Source organism: Centroberyx affinis, unplaced genomic scaffold (genome assembly GCF_046629955.1).
Source record: "Centroberyx affinis isolate AG114_WGS23_722 - 3 ecotype Tasmania unplaced genomic scaffold, CSIRO-AGI_Caff_v1 ptg006094l_1, whole genome shotgun sequence".
Lineage (NCBI taxonomy): Eukaryota > Metazoa > Chordata > Actinopteri > Beryciformes > Berycidae > Centroberyx > Centroberyx affinis.
Genome location: NW_027283102.1, coordinates 7752 through 25226, shown reverse-complemented (window position 1 = coordinate 25226; position 17475 = coordinate 7752). Strand labels below are relative to the sequence as shown.

The window sequence follows — 17475 nt, the reverse complement described above, 5'->3', positions numbered from 1 at the left end:
AAATCTATAGTCAGGACTGCTATAATTAACACCTGGCAAGAAAAATGGAATATGGACAAGACATTAATATAGTAGGCTATCCAAAACTCAATTTAAATGAGACGATATAAAGGAAAATGCAGGAAGGAGGAGGTCATTTTTATATGTTTAAGATTTGGACATATTGGTCCTAACAATAATGGGTATGACAGTGTCAATTTATATTATATCAATCGCTTTAGGACAGAAATTTGGTGATCTACATGCAGGTGGCGGTATGCACCTAGAAGTTGGTTTGCGACCCGCCAATAAACTCAGAGAAAGTAGAAGAAGCAGAAGAAGACTTTTACTTTGAAGGTTGTTAGCGGAAGTCGTGGTGTTTACCAGAGCAGACGTGTCTCTCTCTAGCTTCGTAGTTAGCTAGAGAACTAAACAGACCTGAAATGTAATATTAATTTCATAGTGTACATTTTTAGAATAACTATGGATGTTGCGCTGTATTTGATAGCCGCGGCGATTCTCATTGTGCTGATTCTGTTTGCGGTGAAGGTGCGGAGTAGAACAGAGGAAGGTGAGGAGCTTCATAATGTTAGAGTTAGAGTTAGCCTAGCTAGTGGCTAACTAAAGTTATCTTCGCCAGCTTGTCGTGTCATAACTGTCATAACTGTATTACAAAGTCTCCACTTTGGGTCATATTTATCTGTTTAATTCTCTCTAAATGATTCCCCCAATGCTTTCCTTTCCATTAAATTATAGTTGACAATACTGTGGGAACGCTGGCAGCATGCAGAGCTTCCTAGCCTCGAATCAATACTCTCTCTGGGTATCTCGAGGACAGGTGTTACGGACCAACTAGTTTCCTGCAGAGTAACATTCGGAGCTAACAGCTTCCTAATATCAGCCAAGCTGTTGCAACGTCAGCTGTAGCCTACTGAACGGGGAATTAGGCCATTGCAGTATCAGGAAGAATGATATAGGCTAGAGAGCTACAGACCCCCATTTAATGAAATTTTGTCTCTTGCACATAAATCTAAGAATATTTCTAGATGATTTTGTCTAGAATAGGGCTGGGTGATATGGACCAAAAATCATATCGGTATTTTTAGGCTGAATGACGATACACAATATATATCGGTATTTTCTACGAAGTGGGCTAAATGTTCAGTTGTAAGTAGGGCTGGGCGATATGGACAAAATCAAATATCACAATATTTTTGACCAAATACCTTGATATCGATATTGTGAATATATTGTAGGGATGACTATTGGTGCTTTCACAAAATATTTACACAATGAGATTTTTGATAATCATCAGGAATGTGGATATAATGACTAAGTGGGTAAAGGCAAATAATAGTTCAGAAAATTACATCACTTACATCAAAATGACATCACTTTACTGTAATGCAGCCTTTAAAACCAGGAAAAGACACTTATGCCATATCATGATATTACGATATCCAAAATCCAAGACGATATCTAGTCTCTCTATTTCACGATATCGATATAATATCGATATATTGCCCAGCCCTAGTTTTAGTGCTGGATGCTGTTTTTAACCCCTGTAAAGTGGGACTCTGCGGTGAAATGCACTTTAAACTACATACAGATGGAATTCAGAAATCTGAACTGTACCACAGTAACATATCAATATGCATAGAGTTTAAACGATGTTCCCCTCTGCCGTCTACATGCTCAGCTGATAGGGAGCAGCGGCAGAATGAAGGCCGGGCAGTGCGGCTCCCTCCGCAGGCGGCGGAGGAGCGAGGAGCTGGCATGCCTCGCCGTAGGAGGAACCTCGCCAGTGTGATGGTCAACCGACGAGCCCAGAGAGACGCTTCTGACAACGGTGAATACTGGGGACGGGTCATACGAGCTGAATTGATCATTTCCAGGTCTTGAATAGTTTGGGAATTTGAAAAAAATGTCTGGAAAAGTATGGAAAATGTTGCGGTTCAGGTCCGATACACACATAATTCTAGCTTTTATGTTGTTGTAGAGCCACTTTGAGTCCACAGTTTTTGTTGATGTGAAGAATAATGTTCAGATAGAGGGACGCTCTTATTACCCAGCCGCTGTCAGCATGCATTATATCAAATACCCACCAAAATCAAATCTAGTCAAGAACATAGGGTCTGGGAAAAATATGGAATTTTAAAATGGAAACCGTGTAGGAACCCTGCCAATCATCTCACATATTCTGATATTTGTCGCTGTGGAGAACAATCTTCATCTATACAGTGATATGACCTAGTTAGCAGGGGCAAGATGTCTATCTGCGTAAATCATATTGAACACCAGACAAAATCTTCAAAACAAATCAAGGTCTGGAAAAAGTATGGAATTTTTTAATTGGAAATGTGTAGGAACCCTGTTAATATTTGCTCGCATTGATCAGTGTCGACTTTTGTAATTTGGCTGTTAATCTTAAATACTGAGATAGGAGCTCTCGTTTTTTTGCACATTGCATTGTAGTATTAATGCATTTTTCATGTATACAGTGTGAAAATGTATTAGTTATAAAAGAAAAAAAGTTGTGAGTTTGTTTATCTCTCGCACAGTAAAACAACTTGTAGCTTTATCCAGCCCTCTAGACAGACTTTGTTGGGTTTAGCGTGCGGTAGATAATGAGTTTATTCTTGTTTCCCAGAAGAAAACCCTGTGGAGGAGGAGGAAGAGGAGGAGGAGCAGCAGAGCTTCCAGCCGACGGCGAAAGTAGGAGCCAAGAAGCAGAGGAAGCTGGAGGAGAAACAGGCCAAGAAAGCCCAGAGAGAGGTGGGAAGGACACTCTGGAGCTCTGTCACTCACACCATACACAGTAATCCAAGAAAAGCATCACATTGTTAATATTGTTGGATTTTGACAATGTCTTCATTAAACGTCTTTGTTCAGATATGTACTGTATATAAGTACAAGAAAATTTGAATTCCTTTAAATCGGGGAAAATCTTCCACTGGCCACTGATGTGTTCGTCCAGTCGCCCAACCCAAATACTGCATTGTGTTGTATGATTATTTGCGGTCAGGCAGAGCTGGAGGAGAGAGAGGAGAGAAAGAGGATGCAGGAACTCAGAGACCAGGAGAGACGTCAGGAGGACGAGAGGGAACGACTTATGGAGCAGAAGCAGGTGAAACACACACACACACACACACACACACACGTTACGTCTTACTGTACTTGTGAGGAGCATCCATTGACCACATTCATTCCCTAACACCTAATCCTAAACAAGCCAGCCTGAATACAATATAATGCAGTCAAAAGACAATGTTGCAGTTTTTTGTTTCCCCCCCCCAAAAAAATCCTGTTCACACCATATATTTAAACCAACATTGCTCAGTAACTCTTTTTTTCCATAAGTGAGTGACAAATTTTAGGCTTTTATTTTGAAGGCGGAATCACCTCACTTTTGGCATTATTCTAACTGTCTCTGGCTGGCTTGAAGGAGCTGCTTCACCTCTCTTTCAGTTTTAACACTGCCAGATACCTTAGCTTGGCACAGCTGGGACGCTTTGCTGAGATCAAACAATTGCCACACTGCAGACATTTTTTCTCCTGCTCAAATTATTATATTACACCAAAGTGCAGCTTATTAAAGTATTGGTATCCGAAGCTTCATTTGTTCAGAGTACAAGTACTGCAGATACCATCGGTGCACCTCTAGATTCGAGGAAAAGGGGGGTCATGTGTTAGGTCCGGGGATGCCACAACAATTGCTATAAAGAAAATGTTCATGAAAAATATTTGGACTGGATTCCACCTTTAAACATAACTGTCATTGCAAAGCTAACTATGAACCTAACCTTAAATCGTCATCTTTTACAGTGGCCACTAACAAAGTGATCTCACTGTGGAATATTTTCCGCCCTATTTCTGAGAATGTTTGGTTTTGGTTTCCACAAAGAACCTATTGCTCTGTGTCACAGCCTTTCTCTCTGCTGGTGCTTTGTTCAGGAAGAAGAGGAGCGCCAAGCGAAGGAGGAGCAGGAGAGAAAGGACGAAGAGGAGTACCTGAGGCTCAAAGCTTCCTTTGTCATCGAAGACCAGGGAGAGGAGGAGCAACTCACCGAGGACCAGGTCAGATCAGTACTCCACTGGCACTATACTGGTCACTGATTTAAAGGATGCATTTTTACTAACGACACATCATGTAGAAGTGCACAGCAAGCATAAACTGCAGTGTTTACAGATTGTTCTTATGGCTACCTAACTATATGGATAAGGGTCCAAACATAGTTATTACATGTTAGTGTACAACATGTCTAAATATTAATATTGTAGCTACCTAGCTACGTAAGCTACTTTTAGCATTAGATTACATACCAATTTACCACAGCAGCAGCACAACTACTGTAACGCTACGCTACATCATTAGCGTCAGTACAAAACATGCCAAAACATGATAACCGAATCAAGATATTCTATCAACATGGAGGTTATAACTAGTTAGATGCTTAAATAATAACTGTTTGTAACAAGTGAACAATGTACAAATGGGACTACAAGCAATACCAGCAGAACAAAAGTCGTGATGATCAAACCTAACCAAACACCACACTATCTTCGCACACAGAAAATAGTTAAAAGCATCAAGGCTGCTGTAAGCTTTGAAAGTCCTACAGTGTCCTACAATGACTGTGAGTTACTAGCCTAACAGTCATTACCGTTTTTCTTGTGAAATACTACACTTGACTCTCCATCCACAGCTTTACCCAAAGTCACATTTTGTGGGGGGGTTTTTGTCCCCAGTGCATATTAATGACCATTGATTCACATCGGATTGAGCGAGTTCTCGCGAGATTACAGGTCCTGACATCAGTAACGTTTCAGGACTCAGCGGGATAATCTCAGTTATATCATACCTATCATACGTGTATGACACCTTGTCCTTGCCTAGTAGTCCAATGTGAGCATGAGCATGACTGAGAGACAAAAAAATCAGTGAAATCTGTCGTTATGTGTCTGATGCAATGTGTTTTCAAAATTGGTTTGGTTTTTAAGTCGTTAGTGTGTCCCCAGCCTAAGAAGCACATAATTCAGTTTATACAAGTTATTGAAGTTATCTGTTATAATGCCCAATTTATTTTTGCCCTAATCTAAAAGGGGTGACTCACAATTGTCATAATTATCATTACGGGGTAATAAATATTTGTGTCCTTTGCCACCAGTCACGCAACCTCCTGCAAGAATTCATCCAGCACATTGAGGTAAGAGTTGAGAGACTACGCACTCCAACTTGTACTACAGAAGATTCATGTCTTTACAGCTGAATACACCATTGACTTTGTCCTGCAGGATTCGAAAGTGGTTCTGCTGGAAGACCTGGCTTCACACTTTGGGATGCGAACGCAGGATGCTATTGCAAGACTACAGGACCTGTTAGCCGATGGCTCCCTCACAGGTTAGTGTACCTGCAAGCGTTTAGAGCAAAAGGGGAATGACAAACCCTGAAATGTGGGACTTAGTTCTAGGTGAATGTTATGTACGTTTTTTGGGTTTTTAAAAAAAATGTAAAACCATTCATTATCACTTCAAAGCCTCAGCTCCTCCCCTGTCTCTCTTCTCCCTTTCCTGCAGGAGTGATCGACGACAGAGGGAAGTTCATCTCCATCACTCCGGAGGAACTCAACTCAGTGGCCCAGTTCATCAAACAGAGAGGCAGAGTTTCTATCACAGAGTTGGCCCAGGCCAGCAACTCTCTGATCAACCTCATGCCTGAGGTCCGCAACACTGCCTGATGGATGCTTCACTCACTAACATCTAGAGTATACCTGACCACCAGGGTTCATTTGGACTGTAAGAATTATGATAAAAACACAACAACAAATATTTTACATGATGTGCACAAAAAGTAAAACCCATGAACTTCGACAACAGTGACTAGGCTAAGATGATGTAGCATCTTGGTCAACACAAATTTTACCAAGCTAAAATTCATTTGGGAATGAATGGCCATTCACTTTGTCATATTTTTGCCCTCACAGACAGCATGAATGCATTTATGCTCGGCTTATTGCAGCCATGATATCTACATTGGATCTGACAAAAAATAGACTAAGATGCTCAGACTGAAACGAAGCATAACTAAATGTATTTATGTGAATAAAAATGACTATCATAAACATCTTAGTCCTAAGAGTATACCACAATTTAAAGCTTCTTCTAAAATTAACATTGGTGGGCACACACACTTGGGCAGTTTGGTTATGTGCAGCCACACAAGGTCCTGCAATGAACTAAGTGATGATCTTGGTTGAATACAAATACACTTTGTATTATAATTTAATAAAGTTCAGTTTGAAAGGTTAAGCAATGATCATCTTTCTGTATTCACTGGAGGTGATAGCAATTGTGTTCAGGATTTTGATTTACATAGATGATTTACAATACAAACAATATTGCTCGGCAATAAAATGGGCAATAAAATTAGGGCAATGAAGAATCAGAACACTATGGATTTTAAGCTCTGTGTTGTTATCCCTGATCATTTTACCTCACAGGCAGGTATGTTGTTTTTAAATGTATTTGAAGTGCTATCTGTAAATGGGTTTAGATTACAGCAGTTTACCTTTTACTTAAAGTTATCATTCAAATTTTTTCAACCCCTCCAGGTAAAGTACATTTTTGAGTCATCATTGGATCCCTAGGCTTAATTGTTGTTCAGTGATGTTCATTCACCTAGCCTTTTCACACAGCTGTTTGCAGTACCATCACCGCCAGTGGTAATGATATTAATGGTTGTTATTTTCTATCATGGTCTGTTCAACAGTCTGCTTTTTCTATTTGGAGATCAGACAGTAGTAGTGGTCATATTTTGTCCATAAATGTAAACATTAGTTTGGAAGCACTGTATTACCTTTATAAGACACGTCCCTTTCTCACAAGATCATATCCTTTCCTTTCATATCCTTCTCTATGAGGAAGAAATAAATGAATGCCACCACTAGTGTTCATGTGCCATCAAGTCCTTAGAGTCTGCAGTTTTTCATTGCAGCACATTTCACTGATCAACAGACCGTCAGCCAGAGAGGAGAAGCAAATCAGTCAAATCTGCTGCTGTAAATGTTGACTGGAATGAAAACTTACTCTTGGGCCTTGATTGCACTGATTTAGAGCACATAGAGCCATTAGAAATGTGTTTCTGCCATAAGAATGAATGGTTTGCTCCTTTTGTCAAGCAAAATCCCATTCCGTGAAGGAACGAGAAGCTATAGCCAACTCCTCAGCCTCTGAAACTTCACAAATGTATTGCATCATTTCTCTGGCCAATACTTTTATGAAAATAAAACTGTCTTTGTTTCATATCGAACCCACAAGCTATTCAATCAGTTTGAGATTTAACTTGAACCTGCAGTTTATTGATCAATCACAGCGATCATTCTCAATGATCCAAATCTGAATATCTGTGAATAAGGGCCCATTCACATCTAGTACAAAAACTGCAAAGATAACTATAAATTATACACTGTTGCTCAAGCATTCACACTACAACAATATCTGTGATCCTCAGCAAACAAAGCATCACTGCAGTCAGCTACTGAATTCTCCCACTCCCTCCTATCTTAGAACTTTAATTTGATTGGTTGGAAGTGTGTCATCGTTGTCTGCGTCCATAAAATAGCTGAGATCTAACCAAAAAAAATAGTTATTGTTTTTGGATGTTTTTACAGTTATCGTTGTAGTGAGAACACAGACATTATATTTACTTAGAATGATTTAAATATTTTTTTTTATAGTCAAAGTTATCTTTAATGGGCCTTGTGAGTGGGCCTTTATTCGGAAATATTCTTATTTGAATGTCATCACAATAAGGAATATGAGAGGTCATAGACTGATACACTGAATCCATAAGGCAGCAGAACATGTATCTAACCCAAAGTTAGTTTCTGTCATGAAATCAAGATGATTTGGTCCATTTTGTCGTCATAGATTCCATGAAAGAGTCTTTTCATGTTTTGGATTGTAAAGAAAATCCACTTGTTAAATTAAAGAAGTTAAAATCAAGTCCACCAAGCATGGAATTAAACCATCACAGTCCCAAAGGTATGGGTTGGTTTCAGCTGGACTCCTCTTGGTCTTTATCCAGGACGTTCTGCTGTCTCCGAGTTACCTCCCATGTAGAGTTGGTCCCTCTATCCTGAAACCACAATCAGAAAACCTTCAGATCAAAATCCCCCTTGCAAACTGTAATATATAATGTTACAATAAAGGATGAGTGCATAGCCACTTAGTCTACATTCCAAATGTGTAAAATACAAGTTTTACTAATGGGCCTTCTGTAGAATAAAAACCATGGAGGATATCGTAATGTGCATTCCAGTAGAATTTTCACCCCTGGATATGGCCCTGGTTTTTAATTTAGACCTGACCTTACACCCATTAGATATATGCCCACCTTTATCAGCACACCCAAAGGTGCCAGATCATTCCGCAGGGTGTCACAGGCTTTAAGGAGCGGGATTCTCTCTGGGTAAAGTCTAGGTTTACTGCCGCTCCCAGGGGCTGTGTTGTGCTGATGGGCAAGGGCGAACGCTCGAACCTCGCTCCTGAAACGGGTCAGCTGCTCGACGACGCCCTCCAGACTTCCAGAACAATCCTCCACATTGGCTTCCTGGGGATGAACACGGGAAAGTAGAGCATGTTGAATAGCAGTGCAGAAGGAGGTGAAGAAATGTTTGGGTGAAAGATGTTGAGAGTTAGCTACTGCAGTTCCATCACAGCCTTCTAACAAACTATTGATGTGAACTAGAGGTCTAAGCAGTTTTTTTTGGTTTTGTTTTAGTTGCGGGCGGGTGCAAATTTGACCCCAGGATGTGAATTGACTCTGATTATAATGGCATTAAAAGACCATCAAATTTCTCTGAACAACTTCAGTCCAAAGGTTTTGACTGTGGGGTGAACTGCTACTTTAATGACTTCATCCTCAAACAAGTGGACTTGCTCAATGGCCAACAGTACAAGACTTTTCAGGAGTATAAGAGTGAAATTGTGTGCGTGTGAGTGCATGTCAAGCATAATCTCGTCTGATTTCTACCAGTCCTTGTGGGAATGTAATAAATGTACAGGGACAATGTGACAAAAGGTGCATCTCCAGCATCTGGATGAAGGAAATTATACGGTATATTGTACTACTTTAATTTTACTCTGTTCATAGAAAGTAGATGTTTATATGTTTTTCAACTCATTTAGACAATTTGGATATATTATGCATGAGTTCTGACCTTTTTGTCCAGCAGACTGATCCCAAACATGTCCAAGACTTCCCTGATGTAGGAGAGGATCGCTCCGAACACCGCTGGGCTTCGTGCCATTCCGTCAGACTAGACAGAAATACAACACAAACCATGAATATTACTGATAGAATTATTTTCTTTGCAGTGTGTGAAGTAGGTTTCACTGCATTTTTTTTTGCATCAGCCTTTCACTCATTCCACCACCTGTCATTTTCAGAAACTCTGAAAGCACCGTCTGTGCTGGAAAAACAGCGCCCTCTTCCTGTTTTGTGCCATAAAGCAATCCAGCAGATTTCCCGCCAAATCTGACCCGGTGGATCACAATACAGTGTGAGGCCGGTAGAAGCTGCCAATCTTCTCTGCACTGTTCTTGTTTGTTTATGTTAATTATACTAAGGGCAAAAATTGTATATGCTAATGATTTACTGAGAGGGTCACCTTTTTCTGGCTTGAAAATTTAATATTTCATCAACTGATAGTTGCACCATTTTAGCCACAATGGTTTGTACAATAGTTTGTACAAGAGTTACTTTTGTCTCAAAATTATTTTTCACATTTGGCATAATGTCTTAGTGTTATCTCTGTAATTTTATACAGCTGTAGTGCTTGGGGGGATAATTCTAGTTTTGTCCCTGTTTGGGTCTAGGTAAAATTTCAAGTTGAGGTTGTAGTGCTGTTTTTTAATCATAATAAAATCATTACTTCTAAAACATTTCTACACGTTAGTTTTAGGTGATGGTAAGAGTAAATTACAAAGCTAATTTTAATTTCACATATTCTGTAGCAGTGAAATAAAAATAGTAATTTTGTTGTTTTTATGTATTTAATTATCAGTAAGATGATGATTCGGGCCAGCTGATAGGGTCAGTTCAAAACGGTTTCTGGTGCTACTATTTGTCACAATCAATTATTTACTTTACCTCATTTCATGTCATTTTGCTATTGTATAAGTACTTAATTTATGAAATAGTGGTGCCTTTCATTTTGCCTGCTGGGTCAGTGAAAATATGAATATGGGGGTTTGAACTTAAATGCAACAGAAAAGAAAATCTAAGTCTTGGTTTCTGTCTCTCTCTGCTTGTTGCCATTGAACCTCAGTTGCTTTAATTGTACAGTGTATAGGTAGGCTAAAGTCTGATTCAACAAGTTACCTTTGTAATGGGTTGTAGCTGGCAGTTCCCGTGGTAAACAAGGTTCATTACAGCACTAATGGCTCTTGGGGTATCAAAGTCATCTGCCAACGCTGACACCACAGTGGCTTTAGTCTCAGCTAACCTGGGGAAACAAAACACCACAATGCCGGTTTTCCATTACCGTATTTCCTCTAATAGTGGCCGGTAGTCAATTAAAAGCCGGGTCTCCGATAATGGCCGGGGCCGTGGTCGAGATGAACAAATAAAGGCCGGCCCCAAATACAGGCCGGGGAAAAAAAACAAAGGAAAAAACAAGGGTGGATACCGGTAAACTCCTGGTACCTGTTATATAATGTAACTGTAGTTTGTAGTAACGTACAAGTGCCACAAGATGGCAGTATGCCACAAGATGGAGCATGCCGTCGTTGATTACCGTAATTATCGGTAATGCGTTGCAGTAACAAAAAAACGGCTACCTAACAAACCCCAACAGAAGCAGATAAGAAAACAAGGAGGCTTCATATTAAAATATGAGCAAATATACTTATCAAACAGAGGGAATTAGAAATAAAGGCCTGTCTCTAATATAATCCTGCTTCCAATAAAGGCCTAGTACCCTCTGCAGTTGAGGTAAATAAAGGCCCGGGCCAATATTAGAGGAAATACGGTATCTGGTTTGGAGGGGGGTTGGAACTACAATGCAATAGAAAAGAAAATCCAAATCTTCATCATATCCAGTTATTGTGTGAGTATGATCAAGACCATAAATCAACTATGAAATCAAGACATACATGCAGATGTCAGATTGAGGAGGAAGATATTACCTCTCCCAGAGAAGTCCTTCTTGTACAGCTGAACACTGCAGCTGACCCTTCATATAGTTCTGGGCATCATGAGTGAAGGTAGAAATAGTCGCCAAAGAGCTTCGTGCCACCGACATGCTGCCATCACTATAGTCAATAGCTGTGGAGACACCGGAGAACATCAAAATATTTTTTCCATCTATTATTTAAGACTCAAGTCCATTGTGGCCCTGATACAAAATTCCATGACTTTTCCATGATGTTCTACCACTAACTCGGAGCACTTCCATGACCTAAACCTGTTCTTTCTTACTGCTTTAAGTTGTTTTTCTAAAAGTGGTGAACAGTCTGGTTTCCACTCCAGTTGGGCTGAAAACCATCTAATGCAATAAATATGTGAAACTTGGAAAATACATTCTGCTATATTCCTGTAAAGTGACCCATTTATAGAATTCCCTCATATTCCCTAACCTCCCCAAAGAATTGATCAAAATCCCTGGCTTTACCCATCTGGAATTGACCTCTCTGAATTCCATGATATTCCTGGAATTCCATGACCAGTGGGAACCCTGTGAGCCATCCAACCCCTGCTAAGTTACGTCCATTAAGCACCATATTGAGATTAATTTGTTGATTTTTGGAGATACCCATGATACTTTCACCATATGTCAAGTATTATGATTTTACACAAAACTACACTTTTACAGTACGATGAAAACCAAATGTCATTCATAAAAACAGGACCATGACATAAATTTAGTCACACCTGATCTGTATTTTGTCAAGAGGCAAAACATCCGGAATTCATTGGCAGAATAAGACTGAAGGAAATCCTGATGTGTGGGAGAAAGAGAGAGAGAGAAAGAACGATTAATCCAAAATATGAGGTATACATTGGCTTATAGAGTATACTGAATCTTACTTTCAAATTTAAGACACAAAAATACTACTCAAATAAGTGATGGTGTACAATGCATCACTACTTTACCTTTATAGTGATATAGTTCTTTAAAGATTTGGACATTTTCTCTGCACTGCCTTTTAGATGCAAGTGCCCTAAAAACAAGAACAACCAATCAAGATGGAGTACATAATTGAACACAGAAATCCTAACCTATTGAAAAGATTACACATTCATGATGGCTGTGTATGAAATAAAAAGCTGAACGTGACATCAAGAAAACCATCCTTGGCCAAGAAAAATAGTAAGCAGTCCACAAAAAACTAGAATATATAAATTAAAGTGAACATGGGCACCCTAGAAGAGAAAAGGGGGTGTATGAAAGGGCTAATATTGGCCCCCATTAGCCCCCTTTCCACTGAGGGCCAAACCTGGTGCTTGAACTTAGTTCCAGAGTTCCTGACCCAAATCACTGCCCAGCAATGACACTTTGTTTTTTATAATAATAATAATAATTGATTACATTTATATAGCGCTTTTCTAGGTACTCAAAGCGCTTCACAAATATGTGAATGATGTTAGCCTCACAGCGTTGTCTGCCATGTTTGATGACAAGCAGTTGTGTAAGTTAGTTGTCATGGTGACGCAGGGACCAGGTTGCTCAGTGGAAACACTTTAACAAGTTTAGCCCAGTGCTTAAGTTCCAGGCTAGAGTTCCTGGGCCAAAATTCTTGGGCTTTTGGCCTTCAGTGGAAAGGGGGCTATTTATTACACTCATCACTGTGGGTAGAAATGTCATCACCATGGGTACAAATGTCATCACCATGGGTACAAATGTTGTCATCACCATGGGTACAAATGTCATCACCGCAGGTACAAATCTTGTCATCACCGCGGGTACAAATGTCATCACCATGAGTAGAAACGTGATCACCGCGGGTACAAATGTCGTCATCATCATGGGAACAAATGTCCATGTGTTTTGCCCAATCTCCATCCTTAACCTAAGCTGTTTTTAACTTGGTGGCCTGGCCCTATAGTAAAAATCCTATCCAAGAGGCTGGGATTAGCTGTACCTGAGTGGAGAAAGTAGTTTGCCCATTGTCCACACTGGTGATAGGCTTCACTCTGGGCGATCTCATTCTCATGGTGAGGGAAGGCCAAGTCGATGCCTCCAGAGTGGATATCCAGCTGACTCCCAAACACTGAGCTGAAACCACCATAGAGGAAACAACACAAATCACTGACTCTGAACAGAATGCAACAGAAAAAGATTTTGTTGAACTTCAATGAAACAACAAAACTCGAATAGTATAATAATGTAAGAAGCGATCAGCACTGGTATCTGTTTAGTTATAAAGACCTTCTACACTAACTGCCTTCATACATTCACATTACTATTGGACTGGAGGATAATACTACTATCGTTTCTAGCTCCATTCTTGCTCTGTTCTATTGTTAGATTAGATGAGAACTTTGAAGTACAGTAAGTAGACAAGTTATTATAAATGCAAACCTGGCGATGGTAGAGCATTCGATATGCCAGCCAGGTCTTCCTCTACCCCAAGGAGATTCCCAGAAGGGTTCCTGAGGTTTGGACCGCTTCCACAGAGCAAAATCCCTGGAGTCTCGTTTGTCCGAGCTGCCTGAAAAACCACACAGTTTGTTGTCCATAAGTAAAGCTAATGTGTAGTATGCCTCATGTAGACCGAGCAAGGCCAGTAATCAGGGTATCTGCGGGTTTCAGAACGCCAAATTTAAGGGCAAAGGACAACCAAAATAAATTAACTAAGCTGGCAAAACGAGCCTATTTCTGACTCTATATACCTAATGAAATTTGCAAAACTATGAATAGACAATATACGAAAGAGGGCCCCAGGAAATTAATTAAGGGACATGAAGTCAAAGTGTTTAGTAAAGCAGACTGGATGCATATTGGACTACTAACCCTGTTCTGTATTAATCTAAGAGTGGACATACAGCACAAAGAAACCTGTTACTGAACAGTTTTGACAGATTTAATGTAGGGCTGGGCAATATGGTTGAAATCAATATCATGATAATCATAAGGATTTTTCTCGATATCAACATATATCACGATATGTTCATGTACGATAGGTTCATGTATGCAAAATCACGTTAAATAATCAAATTAATGTTCATCTCATTGAACCGAATGGTGATGTTAGGTGTGACGTCAAACAAAACAGAAATATTCAAATAATATTCCTACCATACCTAATTTTATCAGAGTTTTTAAGTAAAATTTGCTTATCATCATCAATTTAGACAGCAGAAATGTGTCATGATATTAAAATATCTTAATATCATCACGATATGATTCCACTGAAAGACGATAAACGATAATATTGAATTATCGTCCAGCCCTAATTTAATGTAATGCTGACAATCGAACTTCAGTGTATTTTGCAGATTATAAACACACTAAAAGTAATGTTGTGTAGCGTTTACAATGTATGCTGCCATGTTGACATTTTAATCTCAGAAAACTCGCGGTTGAGAAATCTTGCCCGAGTTACTTACTTGGAATTCCAAATTAAAGAGCTGTTCCATTGCTTTTTTTCCTAGTAGAAAGTTGGAATGTCAGACTTTCCGACATCTCTGGAACGCAGCATGGAACGGTATACACATAACATTCACACCACATTTAGACAAAATTAGAGGTTGTATGCACCCCAAGGAGACAGAAGCACCTACCAGGTTCACTCTGGGCATCGACAGCACCCAGAAATTTGCCATAACGTTCGCCGATGGACTGGATGTCAAAATACACATCACCTACAACAAGATTATTGTAAGTATTGAGGGGTTACAGCTGTTATTTTATCAGAAACAGTGATGATTTCTTAAATATTCACCTTGCTTTGTGGCATAGGCATGTCCATTTTGGATGATGCGCTCAATGAAAGCCACAATTTGAGGCACATTCTCAGTCACTCTTAAATACACTGCAGGAGGAATCACCTCAAAAACAATGAAAAAAAACAACTTATAAATGCATAGGCTCCCACAGATTATGTGCAGCAGTTCACTATACACTTATGCTTTCAGTTGCTATTGCCAGTTATGTAAGCTTTGCCTAGATTTAGTGAAATAAATGTCATTCAGAATCAGGATATTTTAATGTGCAAACAAAATAGTAGGCTAATCTCCCACTCACAAACCTTTAATGATAACATATCCTTCTGGAATTCTTCCTCATACATTCTGGCTAGGACGGTCGGGGAAACGCTTTCCTAGAAGTAAAGAGGGAAATGAGAACATGCTGTCACTGAAACAAAAAAAACATCAATCATATGTCAGTCATTAATCATTAATTTGGATTTATTTATTTGGATCTCCATTAGCCACCACCAAGGTAGCAACTACTCCCCCTGGGGTCCACACAAGTAAACATTACATCATAATGCAAAACAATAATGTATTTAAAATCCAAGGCAAAAAGAAACAGAAAATAACAACAACAAAAAAAACAAGCAAACTACAACAATGAAACAACAACAATAAATCTACCAATAACAAGTACCCACACTATATCTAAATAGTCAGTAAAACATTTGATACAGCTCAGGAATGATAGTAGTACCATTAAAAACAGCATAAACATGACCAAGAAAATTCCTCATTAATGATCATATAGTCAGATATTATGTAGCAAAACATGTCCTATTTGGAGAGGGGCTGGTGTTCTGTGCCATTAGGTGTTTCTTTAAACTCTTCTTTAAAAGTTTTACTTGTTAAATGTGTCATGTCGGATAGCAAACCATTCCATATTTTCATTCCTCTGTACATAACAGTAAGTTGCCTTGCATTATTATTAGCAGTATATTAGGATATACTGCTGTAATCTTACCTCTAGAGCTGCAACAATTAATCGATTAATCGATTAGTTGTCAACTATCAAATTAATCGCCAACTATTTTGATAATCGATTAATCGGTTTGAGTAATTTTTGAGAAAAATAGGTCAAAATTCTCTGATTCCAGCTTCTTAAATGTGAATATTTTCTGGTTTCTTTACTCCTCTATGACAGTAAACTGAATATCTTTGGGTTGTGGACAGAACAAGACATTTGAGGACGTCATCTTTGGGCTTTGGGAAACACTGATCATTTTATAGACCAAACAACTAATCGATTAATCAAGAAAATAATCGACAATGAAAATAATCGTTACTTGCAGCCCCACTTACCTCCCAACTTCTCTTGATGATTTTATCGTCAATATCAGTGATAACCATAGCATGGATGACACTGATCCCAAACAGCCTGGACAAAATCCTCTGCAGAATGTCAAATCTGACATATGAGCTATGACAAGACGGAGATAAAAAAAAAAAACGTTTAGCTGGAGCACATCTCATAAGCTTTGACCTGAACGTGAAGATATATTGATAATGATTACCATGCATGACCCAGGTGGGCATGGTCATACACAGTGGGTCCACAGCTGTACCTGAGGCAGAAGAACACATGCAGTCAGCTCACCGACCCTCTCATTCCATTAGTGTGAATGTGTAGTAGTATAAGTAATAGTCCATACCAGGTAGCTACCCCTTCTTTTGCCAGTATGAGAGGCTCTTTCTGTTTCGTCAGGCTGTTGTATGTCTTCAAACCAGTGTCAAATCCGCTAGGTCTACTCCACTTTCTCCCTGCAACACCAGTACAGGAGCCACTTAACCTGCGTAGGACAGTGTTGAGTGACTGAGTTGTACTGGAAAACCCGTAGAGGACCTTTAACTTCCATAATAACGACCTTGTTGTGTTGCTCCACATAGTGAGAGCCGAGTGTGGACCGGCATACACACTGCTAGCTTACGGAAACGCACTTCCGGTAGAATTTCGCTCCCGGCCTTCAAAATAAAAGCCCCGACACTTTACCGAAATGGCATTTCTCTTGTTGATAATGAAAAAAACAATGTTTATCACAAAACTGTAAAGATGTCACAACACACGAGACAGAACTGCAAAGACAATGAGAAACATTGCGCCAATGCAATTGTAAGAGATACCCATATGCTATACTTATGTATGTACTTATGTATTCCTATACCAAAAATGTACAAGTAGGTTCTAAACCGTATGGTGGCCGAGAGAGCCCAACGTACTGCGCATTCAAAAACGCGCTGCGACCAAACTATACGAGAAGGTGGCTGAGGAATACAAACTAGACCAGTGGTTCTCAACGTGGGGTCCGGGGACCACAAGGGGTCCTTGAGGGGGTTCCAGGGGGTCCCAAGCAAACTGATGAATTGTTCAGCATTGTTCAGCACTTCAGTATTATTTCATTTACAAGAAGTTAACACAATTAGAGAATGTAGAAGAATGACTGTTTTGATCATAGTTTCTCTGTTATCTCTCTACCTGCAATACAGATAGTCATGGAATTCTCGACAAAATCATATCT

The 17475-nt window shown here is 39.5% G+C and overlaps 2 protein-coding genes across 3 annotated transcripts; one reads left to right on the top strand and one right to left on the bottom strand.

Moving 5' to 3' along the window:
* Positions 1–353: 353 nt before the first annotated feature.
* LOC139638088 (DDRGK domain-containing protein 1-like) lies at positions 354–6289 on the top strand. Of its 2 annotated transcripts, none has more exons than XM_071512115.1 (8): positions 354–550; positions 1679–1828; positions 2633–2754; positions 3005–3106; positions 3934–4056; positions 5148–5186; positions 5275–5380; positions 5557–6289. In XM_071512115.1, exons 1-8 carry the CDS (start codon positions 463–465, stop codon positions 5715–5717), a joined length of 891 nt encoding a protein of 296 aa, XP_071368216.1. In that variant the 5' UTR covers positions 354–462; the 3' UTR covers positions 5718–6289. The 2 variants fall into 2 exon arrangements, with proteins under 2 accessions (XP_071368216.1, XP_071368215.1); XM_071512114.1 differs by having other exon boundaries at positions 2630–2754; positions 5557–6271.
* A 1022-nt stretch (positions 6290–7311) lies between these two features.
* cars2 (cysteinyl-tRNA synthetase 2, mitochondrial) lies at positions 7312–16519 on the bottom strand. Its single transcript, XM_071512112.1, has 14 exons — positions 16474–16519; positions 16262–16379; positions 15235–15306; positions 14929–15034; positions 14768–14848; positions 13566–13695; positions 13126–13259; positions 12137–12204; positions 11915–11981; positions 11170–11308; positions 10364–10487; positions 9201–9299; positions 8375–8590; positions 7312–8116 (listed from the first exon to the last, which is right to left on the bottom strand). The coding sequence occupies exons 2-14, from the start codon at positions 16307–16309 to the stop codon at positions 8036–8038; spliced, it is 1365 nt and encodes a 454-aa protein (XP_071368213.1). The 5' UTR covers positions 16310–16379; positions 16474–16519; the 3' UTR covers positions 7312–8035.
* Between the last annotated feature and the right edge of the window lie 956 nt (positions 16520–17475).

Coding starts and splice junctions, on each gene's coding strand:
- cars2 (XM_071512112.1), bottom strand. CDS start 16,309: ATGGTTATCACTGATATTGACGATAAAATCATCAAGAGAAGTTGGGAG. Junction 11,982..12,136: donor AGAACTATATCACTATAAAG/GTAAAGTAGTGA, acceptor CCCACACATCAG/GATTTCCTTCAGTCTTATTC. Junction 8,117..8,374: donor CTTTGGGTGTGCTGATAAAG/GTGGGCATATAT, acceptor TTGTGGTTTCAG/GATAGAGGGACCAACTCTAC.
- LOC139638088 (XM_071512114.1), top strand. CDS start 463: ATGGATGTTGCGCTGTATTTGATAGCCGCGGCGATTCTCATTGTGCTG. Junction 3,107..3,933: donor GACTTATGGAGCAGAAGCAG/GTGAAACACACA, acceptor TGCTTTGTTCAG/GAAGAAGAGGAGCGCCAAGC. Junction 5,381..5,556: donor AGCCGATGGCTCCCTCACAG/GTTAGTGTACCT, acceptor CCTTTCCTGCAG/GAGTGATCGACGACAGAGGG.